This window comes from Neovison vison, chromosome 1 (genome assembly GCF_020171115.1).
Source record: "Neovison vison isolate M4711 chromosome 1, ASM_NN_V1, whole genome shotgun sequence".
Classification (NCBI taxonomy): domain Eukaryota; kingdom Metazoa; phylum Chordata; class Mammalia; order Carnivora; family Mustelidae; genus Neogale; species Neogale vison.
Window position 1 is genome coordinate 214,207,317 of NC_058091.1, and position 15,867 is coordinate 214,223,183.

Consider the following 15,867-nt stretch of genomic DNA (forward strand, 5'->3'; position numbering starts at 1 on the left):
ACAGGCACTGAAAGGGGAAGGGGGGCGGAGCAGAAATGACATCTCATCAGCAGTCAGAGAGGAAGTCACAGTGCTCCATGGTATTTACAAGTGCATACATGTGCCAAACACTTAATCCTTGTACCTCTATAAGGAAAATACCGTTATCGTCATTTTACAACTGAGAAACTAAGGCACAGAGAAGGATCTTTCCTTAGCTCATGAAACCAACTATGAGGGGGTCAGACGTCAGCTCTGTTTCTCCACGAGGCTATGCTGCTTCCATACAAATTAGGACAGTAAGATTCTGTTTCTAGTCAGATTAGCAAAATTGTGAAAGACTGACAGACTAAATATGGATGAGCATTTCAGGAAACAGGTGCAAATGTACTATTTTGATTGAAATATAAATTACTGAAGGCAATTTGGCAAGAGTTACCAAAATTTAAAATGGTAATCTGACTTCTGACCTGGTCATTCCACTTCTAGAACTTATCCTACAGAAATACTCACAAACAGGTCTACACAGATGTCCAGTGCAGCACCGTTTTAATAACAACAATAAAAACAAAAAGAGAGAGACTTCAGGAGACATTGCTAAGGGAATGGCTAAATACATCTTAATATATCCCCAAATTAGAGTCTGTATCCATGAAAAATGGAGGTCAATGAACAGTGAATGGAAGAAATTCTAAAATGTTATGTGAAAACAACTGTCATAAAGCAATATGTACTATATTGGTCCTATTTACCTAGGAAAATATGGCGTGAGCATCACATTGCTTTTTATAGAAGTGATGCTGGGGCTTCCCTTTTCCCATACCCTCCTTTAAAAAACCCACAGAACACACAACTCAAAAATAAGTTGTTAAAAAAAAAGGGGGGTCATGTGTTTTTTATAAATCAATCATTACAATGAGATTATTTCCAAAAATTCACAAATACAAGTTATACAAATTCAGTTTGGAATACGTACCCCCTAAATATATTACAAATCACATCTCTTTCGCATTCTTTTCCAAACAGATGTGGTTCAAATATAGTGAAGGCATTACAATTTCGTATTTGTAGCAAGTGAAAAAAACTGACAATAAATAATTCAACTATAATTCTAGAAAACACTAAGTGGTAAAATCCCCTCTCACTCTGAAACCATCTATATCTCAGATCACCTGAAGATTGAGTCGATATAAAGTTACACGAACTTTGTGTTTCCACATTTAAAATCTTCAATGTATTCTCACAGAAGAAACACACAGCAGTTTGCTTCTCCCTTGGGACCCAGACCAGCGGCTCTCAAACCTGGGTGAGCCCAAGTGTGCATGGCAGAATCCTGTTAAAATGCAGTTACCTCAGACCCTAAGCCCTCTCATTCCTGAGTCTGACGAACCCGCATTTTTAAACAAGATCCACAGGAGGTGTAGAAGAACCCCACTGAACACTGTTAAGTCTACAGTCCAATCCTAACCGCTGTCCCCGGCTGGAATGGAAGCGACCCCAACCCCGACTCGCATAGCTTCTTCACCTCCCTCACTTTCCTCAATCTCTACAGTCAGTCCCTTGAACTGCTCATCTCAGAGGACATGGAAGCTCCCACACGGCTGTAAGGTTCTCCTACAAACTATGCCTTCATGTCAGCACTAGTAAGAACTAGTGACCCTGAGCTTCTGTTTTCTCACTGCCTTCTGAGAAGTCTGCTTCTGTTAGTTCCATTTCCGGGAACACCTGAGGAGAGGAATTCTGAAACTGCCATCTTGGTTGATTTGAGAGACTTCCCTCATGCTAACAGGGAAGCTTCTAGCCATCCTCAGAGGTGCTCCATATACATGGTGTGTGGTGAGATCCACTGGGTCAGAGAGCAACAGAAACACACCCGTACATTACACAGGTTCCAAATCCCCCCAATGGTTTTACAGAGACGCTGAGTAACTCAGTAAGAGGTCTTAACACTGGTTGAACTCGAAGAGTAAGAGCTGGACTTCCTGGAGAACTTCTGTGATGTGAGGGATATCTGCATCTGCCGCACAGTACGGACACTTCGACAGAGGAGCGCGTTCTTCACGTGATCCCTGAAGTCTTGGGAAACAAAATAGTAGACGAAGGGGTCAATGCAGCTGTTGAGCGTGGAAAGACAGAGGGCTAAAATGTACAGTGCGTAGACATGGCTCTCGCTCCTGGTTTTAATCAGGAAATAATGGGCCACAAGCAGAAGGTTACTAGGAGTGAAGCAGATCAGGTAAGTGGCCAGGACGGTGACAATGAGTTTGATGGCTCTCTGCCTCTTCTTTTCCGAGTTTTCATCCATCGCAGAAGACCGGAGTGTTCGGATCATCAGCACATAGGCAGAGGCTGTGAGGAAGGCTGGGAAGAGAAAGACTCCGATGGCCAGAGAGAGGAAGTAATTGAACATGTCCCCTACCAACACCTCCTCAGGCAACACATCATGGCAGGTTGTGATGTTAAGGGCTGGAATGTACACAGTCTGCCTCACAACATATAGGGGGATGGTGACCAGCAGAATCAGCAGCCATATTCCCAGCGAGAGCCCAAAGGCAATGTTTGCCTTCTTCCTGGGGTGCACCAAGGGATTCACAATGACCCAATACCTCTGCACACTGAGGCAGGTCATGAAGAGAATGGAACAGTACATGTTGCCATAGAAAAAGCCAATGAGTACTTTGCAAAGAGCTTCCCCGTAAATCCAGTTGTTGCCATGTATGTGATATGCAATCTTCAGAGGGAACCAGATCACAGAGAGGAGGTCTGCCAAGGCTAGATTGGCCATGTAAACCACAGCAGGGTGCTTCTTCCTTGTTCGGAAAAGAAAGACCCACAGAGCCATGCCATTACTTGGCAAACCAATCGCAAATACAACTGTGTAGACAACTGGAAGAAAGACGGTGGTCAGTTTTCCAGTGAGGACGGAGGCAGCAAACTCATCCACAGAAAAGCCTGGTTCCACGGTAACTCCTTTCCCAGTGATCTGAGAGGAGCTCTCAATCTTACCAATGAGACTTCTTCCTTTGGAGGTTCTATTGGTTCCTATACAAGAAAGGCAAGGCAGACAAGGGTCATTGCAGGGATTACTCTTTCAGCAGTAATGGTTTAAATAAAAGTACTTCAGGGGCTCCTGAGTGGCTCAGTTGGTTAGGTGTCTGCCTCTCAGTTTCCACTGAGGTCATGAGGTCGTGAGACTGAGCCCTGCCTCGCTCTATGCTCAGTGTGGAGTCTGCTGGAGATTCTCTCCCTCTCCTCCCCCTCTTCTCACCCTCAACTGCTTGCATGTGCTCTCCCTCTCTCAAGTAAGTAAATAAAATCCTTAAATAAAAACTTTAGACAAAGACAGAAGGAGTATACAAAAGGCTTATAGTGCTTTCTTCAGGTGATGGGATTATTGGGTTTTGTTTCTTTGTTTTTACAATTTTTTTTTTTTTTATTAGAAGGTTGTAGGATACATGTGAAATAGAACATTGATTTCTAGGACTCAAAAGAAACTGAGTATTTCAATTTATTGTTTTACAAACTATCCACAGTTATTAGCTCCTAACTGTTGCACAATGGCCATCTCTCTCTGGCTGTGAGACAGGATCCAGCCTGGCCAGTCATTCCCTCTTCCAAAGTCTGACACAGGGAGATTTCCAGGAGCACAAGGGACATTCCCTCTCTACCCACAAGGATAGTGCAAGCAGGATTCCCCTGCTTCTGTGAGGGCCTCCTGGAAACCTTCCTACGGAGGCCAGCTGGCAGGCAAGTCTTCTGACCTCAGGGTCACTGAACATGTCAGTGCACTATTTGTGTTCAGACAAATCTCTGACTTTCAAGCAAGTACCAACAATTTATGCTGTCATTTCCGTATGTGCGTTCAACTTTAGAAACCACACACAAATGGCACACCCAGCCTACATCCCGCCTAACCAAGTGTTCATGGAGGGAGGGCGCCTGGGTGGCTCAGTCGGTTAAGCGTCTGCCTTTGGTTCAGGTCATGACCCACAGGTCCTGGAACTGAGCCCCACATTGGGCTCTGCTCAGAGAGGAGTCTGCTTCTCCCTTTCCCTCTCCCCCTCCATGTGCTCTGTCTCTCCTCTCTCTCTCTAATAAAGAGGACCGGAAGGAAGGGAGAGAGGGAGGGAAAAAAAGGATCTTTGGGGGGCAACTGGTGGCTCAGTCAGCTGAGCATCTAACTCCTGATTTCCGCTCAGGCCATGATCATAGGGTCCTAAGGTCAGTCCGACATCAGGCTCTGTGCTCAATGGGGAGTCTGCCTGAGATTCTCTTTCCCTCTCCCTCCAGCTCTCCCCTCCTGCTTGTGTACTCGTGTGTGTGCTCTCGCAAATAAATAAATAAATAAGATTCTCTCTTAAAAAAAAAAAAGGATATTCATAGACATAATTAAGGATCTTGATACAAGAACACCATTCTGGATTATCTAGGTGGGCCCCAAATCTAATGACAAGTGTCTTTACAAGAGAAAGGCAGGCGGAGACTTGAGAAAAATAGAAGACAAGACCAAAAGGAAAAAACCTATGAAATTGGAGGCAGAGGCTGGAACAATGCTGAGGAACAAGCCAAGGAATGCCAAGTAAAACCAACCATGAGATGCTGGAAAAAACTGAACAGATTCTCCCCGAGAGTCTTCAGACGTGCTAATGCCTTGAATTCAGACCTCTGCCCCCCAGAACTGTGAATGAATAAAATTCTATTGCTGAAAGCCACCAGCTAGTGGCTACTGTTACGGCAGCCACAGGAAACTAAGCACTTAGGATACGCCCAACTCTCCTTCTATCGAATGTCTTTCACAATGCTTTAAGAAGCATATGAATTATTTTTAAATTAAAAATAACAAAATATTGGGGCACCTGGGTGACTCAGTTGTTAAGCATCTGCCTTCAGCTCAGGTCATGATCCCAGGGTCCCGGGATCGAACCCCATGTTGGGCTCCCTGCTCAGCAGGAAGCCTGCTTCTCCCTTGCCCTTTCCCCCTGCTTCTGTTCCCTCTCTTGCTGAGTATCTCTCTGTCAAATAAATAAATAGTATCTTTAAAAAATGAACATAAATAAATAAAATAAAATATTGCTATATATTACAGTATTCCTCAGATACCTGACTAAAACCCACAGTAAAAAAAACACCCAGGGACATGTGGGTGGCTCAGTCGGTTAAGCGGCTGCCTTCCGCTCGGGTCATGGTCCCGGGTTCCTGGGATTGAGCCCCACATCAGGCTCCCTGCTTGGCAGGGAGCCTGCTTACCCCCTCCCTCTGCCCCTGCTTGTGTTCTCTCTCTCACTGTCTCTGTCAAATAAACAAATCTTTAAAAATTAAAAAAAATAATTAAAAATTTTAGAAAAGGGGGAAACAACCCAAAAGTTCATCAATGGATGAATGGATAAACAAAACATGGTATATGCATTCAATGGAATACTAGTTGGCAATAAAAGAAGTAATGATACACGCTACAACCCGAGTGTGGAGTGCATGGATTCACTATAATCTACTTTCAGATGTTTAAAACTCTCCATAGTATCAAGCACATAAGGTCAGGAGTTTGATGTAAAGAGATCAAATTTTGTTTAAAATAAGAATACTAAAATACTGGTACCTGGGTGGCTCAGTGGGTTCAGCTCAGGTCATGATCTCAGGGTCCTGGGATCGAGCCCCTCATCGGGCTCTCTGCTCAGCAGGGAGCCTACATCCCCCTATCTCTCTCTCTGCCTGCCTCTCTGCCTACTTGTGATCTCTCTCTCTCAAATAAATAAATAAATAAATAATCTTTAAAAAAAAAAAAAAAAGAATACTAAAATAAAGAGATGCTACTCAAAGATCCTTAGAGGCCTTTCAGCATAGTGCACAGATGTTTACCCCATACAAATGCTCTGTACCAGTCACCAAGACTCACAGAACTTGTCTAGAACTGATACTAACCCAGCTCCCAACTATCTACCTACCTACCTACCCATGATCTCCCACCTGTCAATAGGGTAAAATCATTTTTTTAAAGATATTATTTGAGACAGAGGGCACCCAGGCATGAGCGAAAAGGGGGAGGGAGATGGAAAGGGAGAGAATCCTGAACAGACTGTGCACTGTGCGATGGGGGTCTCAATACCACAACCCTCAAATCATGACCTGAGCGAAAACCAAGGGTCAGATGCTCAACAGACTGAGCCACCCAGGAGCAACCCCCCCAGCCCTTGATAAAATCACTTCTATTTCATAGTGGGGAAAAAATTAAATGCACATATGAATTTTAAACACGTATGAAGGACTGGGTACAAAAGCATCTCCATTTATGGGCTGTAATCAATAGCATTTGCCCAAGTATGCAAGAATACCTACCTGCCAATACTCAAGGCAGCATCCCCCACCCCCACTGCAACAGGAAATAAACAATGTTCATCAGCCCCTATTCCTAACTTACCAAATCCCCAGATGGTCCCTAACATTAATAGTAGATGCTCTAGGGGCACCTGGGTGGCTCAGTGGGTTAAAGCCTCTGCCGAAGGCAGAGGTCATGATCAGGTCATGATCAGAGATCAGGTCATGATCCCCCAGGGTCCTAGGATGGAGGCCCGCATGGGCTCTCTGCTCAGCAGGGAGCCTGCTTCCCTTCCTCTCTCTCTCTGCCTGCCTCTCTGCCTACTTGAGATCTCTCTCTCTCTCTCTCTCTGTCAAATAAATAAATAAATCTTTAAAAAAATATATAGTAGATGCTCTACCAATCTTTGAAATGCAAAAATAACTACACTTTACTGTCGACAGAAAAAAGCAACTGACAGAACACGCTTCCAACTGTGTAACAAAATATGCATTTATATGCAACACCTGAAATCTAGAGGGGTATCCACCAAAGTATAAAAAGCCATCTCTGTAAAATGGGTGGGGAAGGGAGAATTTTCCTTTTTTTCTTCACACGCCTCTACACTGTTTTAATTTCTTTGTCAAAGGAATGTAAACTAGTACAATCTTTTTGGAGGTCAACGTGGCAAAACAGGAAAATTTAAAGTGTACTTGCCCCAGGACCTATCAACTTAGTTACAGAAATTTGCCCTGCACATATACTAGCTAATATGCACAGAAATACTGAATGTACAGAATATTTACTGCACTACTGTTTATCCTGACAAAACAAAATGTTAGTCTCAACAACCATTAAAAAGACCAGTTTGGGGTGCCTGGCTGGCTCAGTCGGTAAGGCATGCAACTCCTGATCTCTAAGTCATGAGTCCGAGCCCCAAAATAATCACAAAGATTACTTAAAATAAATTATGAATTAATTAATTAATTTTTAAATTTAAAAAATTAAAAGATTAGTTCAGTAACTTATGACATTTATAAAATGAGTAATATCCCCCCCTATAAAAGTATGGACAGAGTTTCCTACAGTGACCATGAGCAGGTAATGTTAGAAAAATAACTTGCAGAGTATATACAATAAATCCTTCTATTGTTACAAAATATATAGTATTTGTCCATAGAAGTCGGCTGAGACTGGAGAGGAGAGAGAATGGGGGATTTTACACCTTTTTAAAACAATTCTGGTTTACTTTCAAGAAAAATGTATGAAAAACTTTTAACTTTGAAACTACTACCTGTGGGGCGCCTGGGTGGCTCAGTCAGTTGAACATCTGACTCTTGGCTTCAGCAGAGGTCATGATCTCAGGCTTGTGCCTGGCTTTGGCCGGGGTCGTGATCTTAAGCTTGTGAGATCCCGCTCTGCACTCATTGCTTAAGATTCTCTCTCCCTCTGCCCTGCCCCCATTCTCTTAAATACGTATATAAATCTTGAAACTACTACTTGCTCTTTGCTATTTGAAGCATCCTTCCGTGGCCCTCCCCTCCCACCAAACCACAAGTACTGAGCAAGTATTTTATTTTGTTAACTCTCTCTCCTCTTGTATCCTTTTCTTTACTACTCCCTCACCCCAAATCTATTTGCTTTCAACCTCTGGGAACATAGGCTGAAAACTAAAAGCTTCAAATACCAGAGGACCCTCTCCCCCCACCCCACCCCAGGTACACATTAGTAAATTTTCATTTGTTCTTTCAGGATGAGCTGTTTTCATCTCAACACTTGCCTAGCTAATAAAACCATAAGAAAGTCAAACACAGACTTGACCAAAACATCATCTATCCAGGTTAATTAGTAACTATGCACAAGGCAAGCAAGAAACCAAACACAAATTTAGAGTCCCATCTTCACATTTATTATATTTCTCTCTTATTACAAAACACCAGAAATACCCAATGCATCTATTAACAGAAGACTAATTTAAAAATTATTGTAAATCCTCCTAGAACAAACTGTAGATTTTAATGTTTTGTTGTTTGTTTTGTTTTGTTTTGTTTTGTTTTTTTAATTTAGGGGCACCTGGGTTGCTCAATCAGTTAAGCAGTTGCCTTCAGCTGAGGTCATGACTGCGCCATCCCGAGATCAAGCCCCACACGGGGCTCCCTGCTCAGCTCAGCTGGGAATTTCCTTCTCCTCCTGCCCCTACCCCTACTCGTGCTCTCACTCAATCAAATAAAAAAATAAAATATTTAGAGCGCCTGGGTGGCTCAGGGGGTTAAGCCTCTGCCTTCGGCTCAGGTCATGATCCCAGGGTCCTCGGATCGAGCCCTGCTTCAGGCTCTCTGCTCAGCAGGGAGCCTGCTTCCTCCTCTCTCTCTGCCTGCCTCTCTGCCTACTTGTGATCTGTGTCTGTCAAATAAATAAATAAAATCTTTAAAAAAAAATTCTTCAAAAAAAAATAAATAAAATATATTTTTTAAGATTATTATTTATTTGACAGACAGATCACAAGTAGGCAGAGAGGCAGGCAGAGAGAGAGAGGAGGAGGAGGCAGGCTCCCCGCTGAGCAGAGAGCCTGATGCAAGGCTTGATCCCAGGACCCTGGGATCATGACCTGAGCCGAAGGCAGAGGCTTTAACCACTGAGCCACCCAGGTGCCCCAAAATAAAATATTTTTTAAAAGATAAAGATTTATTTATTGGGGAGAGGGCTCCACGAGTAGGGGGAGGGACAGGACCAAGTCATGCGGCTTGATCCTACGATCCATGAGATCACAACCTGAGCCAACACCAAGAGCCTAACAGACTGAGCCCACCCAGGTGCCCCACAGAAAGATTTTTGGGTGAGTACGTATTTTATGCATGGATGTATGATGTCAGCAGTGGTCTACTTTCGGTACTGGAAATAATTTTTTTAAAAAATATTGTTTATTTATTTGACAGATAGGGAGACAGTGAGAGAGGGAACACAAACACAGGGAGTAGGAGAGGGAGAAGCCAGCTTCCTGCTGAGCGGGGAGCCTAACATGGGACTTGATCCCAGGACCCTGGATCATGACCTGAGCCAAAGGCAGAAAGATTAACGCCTAAGCCATCCCAGCGCCCTGAAAATGATTTTTTTTAAAGATTTTTATTTATTTATTTGAGAGAGCATGCAGGGAGCTGGATTCAGGGTTTGATCCCAGGACCCTGAGATCATGACCTGAGCCAAAATCAGACCCTAGAGCAACTGAGCCACCCAGGACTCTGAAAATGATTTTTTTTTTTTTTTTAAAGTAGGCTCAACACCCAGCATGAAGTCCAAAGAAGGGCTTGAACTCAGTACCCTGAGATCAAGACCTGAGCTGAGATTAAGAGTCGGGCACTTAACGAAATGAGCCACCCAGGTGCCCCTGAGTACTAAATATGATTTAATTAAACTTTTCTTTTTCAAAAAAAAATTTTGTGGCGTGCCTGGGTTGGAGCCTTCTTAGGATTCTCTCCCTCTCTCCCTCTACCCCTCCACACGACTATTGTCATTATTGTTCTCCAGAACGTGTCTAGATCACATACTACTTGTGTAATTCATAATCAGTTACAAAGAGAACAGAACTTTCAGGCTTCAAAAGAAAAACAAATGCATCACAGGGGACTTCCCAGGCTTGTGAGATGGCCGAAAGAAATAAGCGCCTAGGGGCTCCTGGGTGTCTCAGTTATTAGGCATCCCCCTTCAGCTCAGGTTATGATCCCAGGGTCCTGGGATCAGAGCCCTGCATCAGGCTCTCTACTTGATGGGAAGACTGCTTCTCCCTCTCACACTCCCCCTGCTTGTGTTCCCTCTCTGCTGTCTCTCTCTGTCAAATAAATAAATACAATCTTAAAAAAAAAAAAAAGGTAAATGCCTAAAACAAGCTGATGTAAATCCCCAACCGCTACCACCCTACGCAGCCACTCTGGGCAAACCTACTCACTTGATTCCTCTTTTGGTATTTATTGAGCTCCTTTAGATAATGAGACTGTGCTGGACTACGGTGGTGGTGACGACACTAGGGTCCCTGACCTCCCAGAGTTTATGATCCAGTGTGGAGACAAAATTAAACGTATTTACACAAACAACTGTCAATTACTGTTGGGACAGGAATGCAAATGTGGTCTGATGGAGTGTCTTCCCTACCCCCACCCCAATTTCATGGCCCCCCTCTGTAAAATGAGAAGGGTGTATCTTTGGTGGAGTTGCCCTCCCGGAGTCAGTCCTAAAAAAAGAAAACTGAGAAGAAAATCAAACCCAGCATCTGCCCTGTAGGAAACTGAGGAGCATGCATAACGGTCAAACTATGAAGGGATGAGCAAAGAAGTATACTAAAGGGCATAAAAACCTTGGGATGCTCTATTTCTCAATCATACTCCATTGAGAAAAGTTCCACCTACCTTAATGTCTGTCCCTTGACCAACCCTTTAGGAAAGTTGCTATACAAAAGGAACGAAAGTTTGTGGAGGGAAGGGAAAACAAAACAAAACAAAACCCTCAAGGAGCAATAACAAGTAACTGGTTAACAAGTAACTTGGTTTTGTTGTTGTTGTCGTCGTTAAACAAGTTACTATATTCTCCAGGAACCAGTGCGCACCCCCACAACTGAGTCCTCTCAATTTGTAAACAGTCAGTCAAATATTCAGGGCTATCTTCCTCTATGAACTGTCTAAATCAGAAAAGCATTCAGTCATCTACACCTACTTTTTTTTTTTTTTTTTTTTAATGTTTGCACATCCTTAGTTTTGCTCCGGAATTTTAAGGGTCCAACTTTAAAGCCAAAGCATTCTTTTTTTTTTTTTTTAAGTCTTTTTTTTTTTTTAAGATCACAAGTAGGCAGAGAGGCAGGCAGAGAGAGGGGGAAGCAGGCTCCCCGCTGAGCAGAGAGCCCCATGCAGGCCTCCATCCTAGGACCCTGGGGGATCATGACCTGAGCCGATGGCAGAGGCTTTAACCCACTGAGCCACCCAGGCGCCCCTAAGGGACCAACTTTAAAAGACAGAGGCAAATCGTAAAGTGTTCACCACAATTTCAATGTTCCTGATAATAAATAAATGCCTTCACACTAACGCTGACCAATAAAAATGTATACAGTGGTGCAGTTTTCAAGTATATATAACATCCTTTTCTGTAACACCAGAGGAAGAAGGGTCACATTCTTAAGTCTAATTCATAATTCAAACCGACAGTGATTTGCTCTTTTACAATGCTTTTACGAAGAAGATAAAAAGTGACCCGCCTTTTACAGCAGGTCTGCAAATTTCGCAGGGAAATGAAAACCTCCCTTTTAAGGCTACTTTGGCAGCTCCAAACAGCCGGCCAGCCGCTAGCAACGCAGTAGCGTGATTCCTGCCGAGGAACCCCCAGGCCCGCAGAGGCCCGCTCAGCCGGAGAGACCCCATCCCCGGGAGGACAGGCTGGAGCACATCCCGCGCAGCACGAGGGAAACCAGCAGCCTCCGCACAAGTCAGCACCGCCCGGCCGCTCCCATGCCGCTCCGTGTTCCACTCCCGGAGCTGGCAGCCTCGGCCGTACACACCTGGGTGCCAGCCAAAGTATGCTACGTGTGGCACACAAAGGCCCGAAAGCCGGGGCCGTAAGATCACCTGGCCGAATAGAAGGCACAGTCCAGGAAGTCCCTTTTGTAAAATCCGCGCGACGCGCAACTTGTCTAAAACTCGAGGCTGAGCGCTCATTGCACCCAAGACCACCGGGGTCCAGCCCTTCCAGACCTGGGGCATCCACAGTACCGGAGGAGCTCTGCGCCCCACGTCCCGGAAAGTTTGGAACTACGTGAGCCCATCCCGAAGACGCGGTTCCAAAAGCGCAAGGGGGTCGCAAAAAGCGACATAGGGCGCCTGGGTGGCTCAGTGGATTAAGCCTCTGCCTTCGGCTCAGAACATGATCCCAGGGTCCTAGGATGGAGGCCCGCATGGGACTCTCTGCACAGTGGGGAGCCTGCTCCCCCACCCCGCCTGCCTCTTTGCTTACTTGTGATCTCATTGTCAAGTAAGTAAAATCTTTAAAAAAAAAAAAAAAAAAAACACGCGACACAGATATTTCTCAGGCCTGGGGCTCTCACCCATTCCACAACGCTCCGAGCCAACTAACTTCCGAAGGGTCCTGAGGGGTCAGCCCCTCAGTATTGGCGGAAATCTCCTTAGTTTACAAAGATGCCAACCAGGGGGCAGGGAGGCTGAGCCCATTCCCTCCTCCTCCCTCCGCGGACCGCTGCCTCTCCAAGTTGTCCAAGCCAGTAAGCCCTCCCGGCGCAGGGATCCCCTTCGAAGTCACCTAGAGGTGGATGCGGGAAGTGGTGGCAGCGGCAGCAGGACACCCTTCGCGCACCTGCCCGCTTCCACCACCTGCCAGTGTGCCTTGGACCCCTGCTCCTCAATCACAGGAGCCCTCCCTGACCAATTTCTCACCTTGGATAGTGGGACTGCAGGAGACGGAGGCCGCCAGCAGGATGGCGCCCCCCAGCAGCCACGCCGCGCTTCTGCCACGCATCCTTCCTGCAGCCCCGGCGTCGGGCGGGCAGGGCACTCGCCGGCAGTGATTCGAAACTCGGAGTCCCACTCGCCGCTCCGCGAAGAAGCCGCGGTCTCACCTGCGCCAATCCACGTCTCTCCTGGCGCCTCCCGGGATCTGGGTAAGTTTCAGTGAAACCCGAGCCGCTCGGCTCACCTGCGCGAGGCCACGCCCCCGGGCCGGGACGCACGGCTCGGCCCCGCCTCTCGCGCCCGGCGCTCGAGTCCGGCTCCCGGCAGTCTAGCCCGGCTCGCGCACCTCCACCTACGCATAGCAGGTGCTCAGGCCGGCGGCCAGAGGGTGCGGGAGCTGCCGGCGGGCGGGGCTGGGCCGGTGAAGTAGCTGTATTGGAATGCAAATGACAGGAGCGCTGGGACCGCGAGTTCTCGCAGACCCGGCCCCGCCCAGAACTACCATTACCCTTTAATTACTCTTGTGGAACGGGGGTCCTCCGTGTCTTTCCCTCCCCTTTGTTAAATGGGAAAAAGCCAAGGCCCCAACTCACGGACTTCGTCACTGGTAATCGGTAGAGGCTTCCCAGTGTAGCGAGCAATGGGGGGGGATAAGGGGTGAGTTTGTTGGATTTTTTTTTATTTTTTTTATTTTTTTTTTTTGTATGCTTTGTTTTGTTTTGTAGGGGTGACTTTTTAATCTGCAGAGACATGGTGGATGGCCGCGGACGCCAGCAAAAGCAGTGGGGAGCAGGAAGGAGTCCCGGCCAGGGGTCAAGGATCTGAAATTATGTTTTTGCTCTGCTGTTAACTAGCTGTGACCTCTAACAAACCTATTCACCCCCTTCTAGCCCCATTTCCACGCCCGGTGAGGTGAAGCGGGCGAGATGATAGTTGGGACAGCTACCTTTAGTGCCAGGAGCTAATGATTTGGAACACTAGTTTAATACCGACCGCAAGCCGCGCATTAAGTATGCTTATTATTTCCAATTTACAGATGAGGAAGTGGAGTTCAGAAAGGTTGGATAAATTGCCCACAGTTAGCAGTTTATAGGCTCAGTTTGTAAACACACACCACAGTTAATCTCTAGTCCATGACTGTCATTTTCTATTAATCACTGCATTCTAAATGCTTCGACCAGGGTCTCCCCCGCACTAGGATCTGGTAGCCCAAAGAAATAATGTAAGAAGGTAAAGGGGGTCGGGAGAAAAGGAGCAAGAGTTTGGGGATGGGTGCACAAGGGCCAGCATCATAATGTAATCAAAAAGTAATACTTTTTACTTGCTTTGAAAGGATAAAGTAAATAAATAATAAACTTTAAAGTTCCCCACTAAACTACTGGGTGATGGAGGAGCAGAAAACAGAAACAGTATTGTCCTCAGATGTTTGAAGAATTAGGTCATAGAAGAGGATTAGACAGGTTTTGAGTTTTTCTGAGAGCGGAAATATATGGAAGCCACAGTGGGAGGCTGATTGTGCCTCAGTACAGAAAAAGATTTTTTTTTTTTTTAAGATTGTATTTATTTATTGACAGAGACAGTGAAAGTGAGAACACAAGCAGTGGAAGAGGAAGAAGCAGGCTCCCTACTGAGCAGAGAGCCCATTGTGGGGCTCAATCCCAGAACCCTAGGATCATGACCCAAACTGAAGGCATACACTTAACAACTGAGCCACCCAGGTGGCCCAAAAGAGATTTCTAGCAAGTCCCACTGGTCACAGTCCTGAGAGCTGCCTGCTGAGACTGAGGGCCACATCACTACAGGACTTGCAGCAAAGGACCAGGGCATCCGTGTGGCACCCTGGAGATGGGAGCTCCCTCCCAGGGTGAGGGGCCCGGACTGGGTGAGTCTAGACAGCCTCTTGAGAGGTTTGAGCCCTGAGAGTCCACCATTCTGCTTAGAGGACTAAAGTTTGGTCAATCAGTTAGTTGCTAGTGACTATCGTAAATTTTTGAACAACCATAAACCAAATGGCCACAGACCTGTAAGGACCCTCTGTGACTTCTTACTGATCCCAATGAGCAGATGTGGGCTCCAGATAATTCGGGCAGCCAAAATTGTATAAAATATCATGTTAGCAGTTTGTTCCAACAATATCCTTAATAAGACGTTTCTCAAGTTACCTACATGGATGGTTAGCATTCTGCTTTTCCCTTGGTCCTCACAGAGGAACTTGTAAGAGTAGGGAAATAGGGGCACCTGGGTGGTTCAGTGGGTTAAAGCCTCTGCCTTCGGCTCAGGTCATGATCCCAGAGTCCTGAGATCGAGCCCCGAGTCAGGCTCTCTGCTCAGCTGGGAGCCTGCTTCTTCTTCTCTCTGCCTGCCTCTCTGACTACTTGTGATGTCTCTCTGTCAAATAAATAAATAAAATCTTAAAAAAAAAAAAAAAAAGAGTAGGGAAATAAATGGTTGAAAACCAAGAGGAGCAAATGCCCTTGAACCTGCCATTAGAATGGAATAATTGCTCCCTGAATAACAGAAATGGACTGCCTCTCAATACACATACAGCCAAGAATGGCCAGGGAAGACTGTACAGAATTAATTCTCTCTTTCTTTCTTTCTTTCTTCTTTCTCTTTCCTTCCTTCTTTCCTTCCTTCCTTCCTTTTTATGATCTTCTTTGTGAGTGAGACAGAAGAGACAGAGCAGGGGTGGGGAGGAGCAGAGGGAAGACAAGCCAACAACTTGCTGAGCAAAGAACCCCACACAGGACTCTATCTCGGGACCCTGAGATCATGACCTGTACCGAAACCAGGAGTCAGACTCTTAACTGTCTCAGCCACCCAAGCGCCCCCAGAATTCTTTTCACTGGCTGCCTTTCAGTAGGGCATCTCTAGGAACCTCTCATTTGTTCTACCTCCAGTTTTCTGGGGAATGTGATAAGGCTTAGCCGTGAGATCATATAACTGTGGAGAAATTCTGCTTTCTCCCCTTGCTAACATTTGTGTGACCTTAGAGAAATTACTTACCCTCTCTAAGCTTTAGGTTCTTTACCTATAAAATGGAGTCAATATCTTTTTAGTTTAAAGGTGTCTGAGGATAAAATAGTGACCATGTTTGAGCCTGGTGAAAGCTCAACAGATAGGCTATTTGTTTCCTTCTTTTCTCTCTGCAGT

At 45.7% G+C, this 15,867-nt stretch overlaps 1 protein-coding gene across 1 annotated transcript; it reads right to left on the minus strand.

Annotated features, from left to right (window-relative positions):
* Positions 1–511: 511 nt before the first annotated feature.
* Positions 512–12,944, minus strand: F2RL1 (F2R like trypsin receptor 1). The gene is made up of 3 exons (XM_044266744.1): positions 12,841–12,944; positions 12,700–12,786; positions 512–3,021 (listed from the first exon to the last, which is right to left on the minus strand). Exons 2-3 carry the CDS (start codon positions 12,779–12,781, stop codon positions 1,910–1,912), a joined length of 1,194 nt encoding a protein of 397 aa, XP_044122679.1. The 5' UTR covers positions 12,782–12,786; positions 12,841–12,944; the 3' UTR covers positions 512–1,909.
* Positions 12,945–15,867: the final 2,923 nt, after the last annotated feature.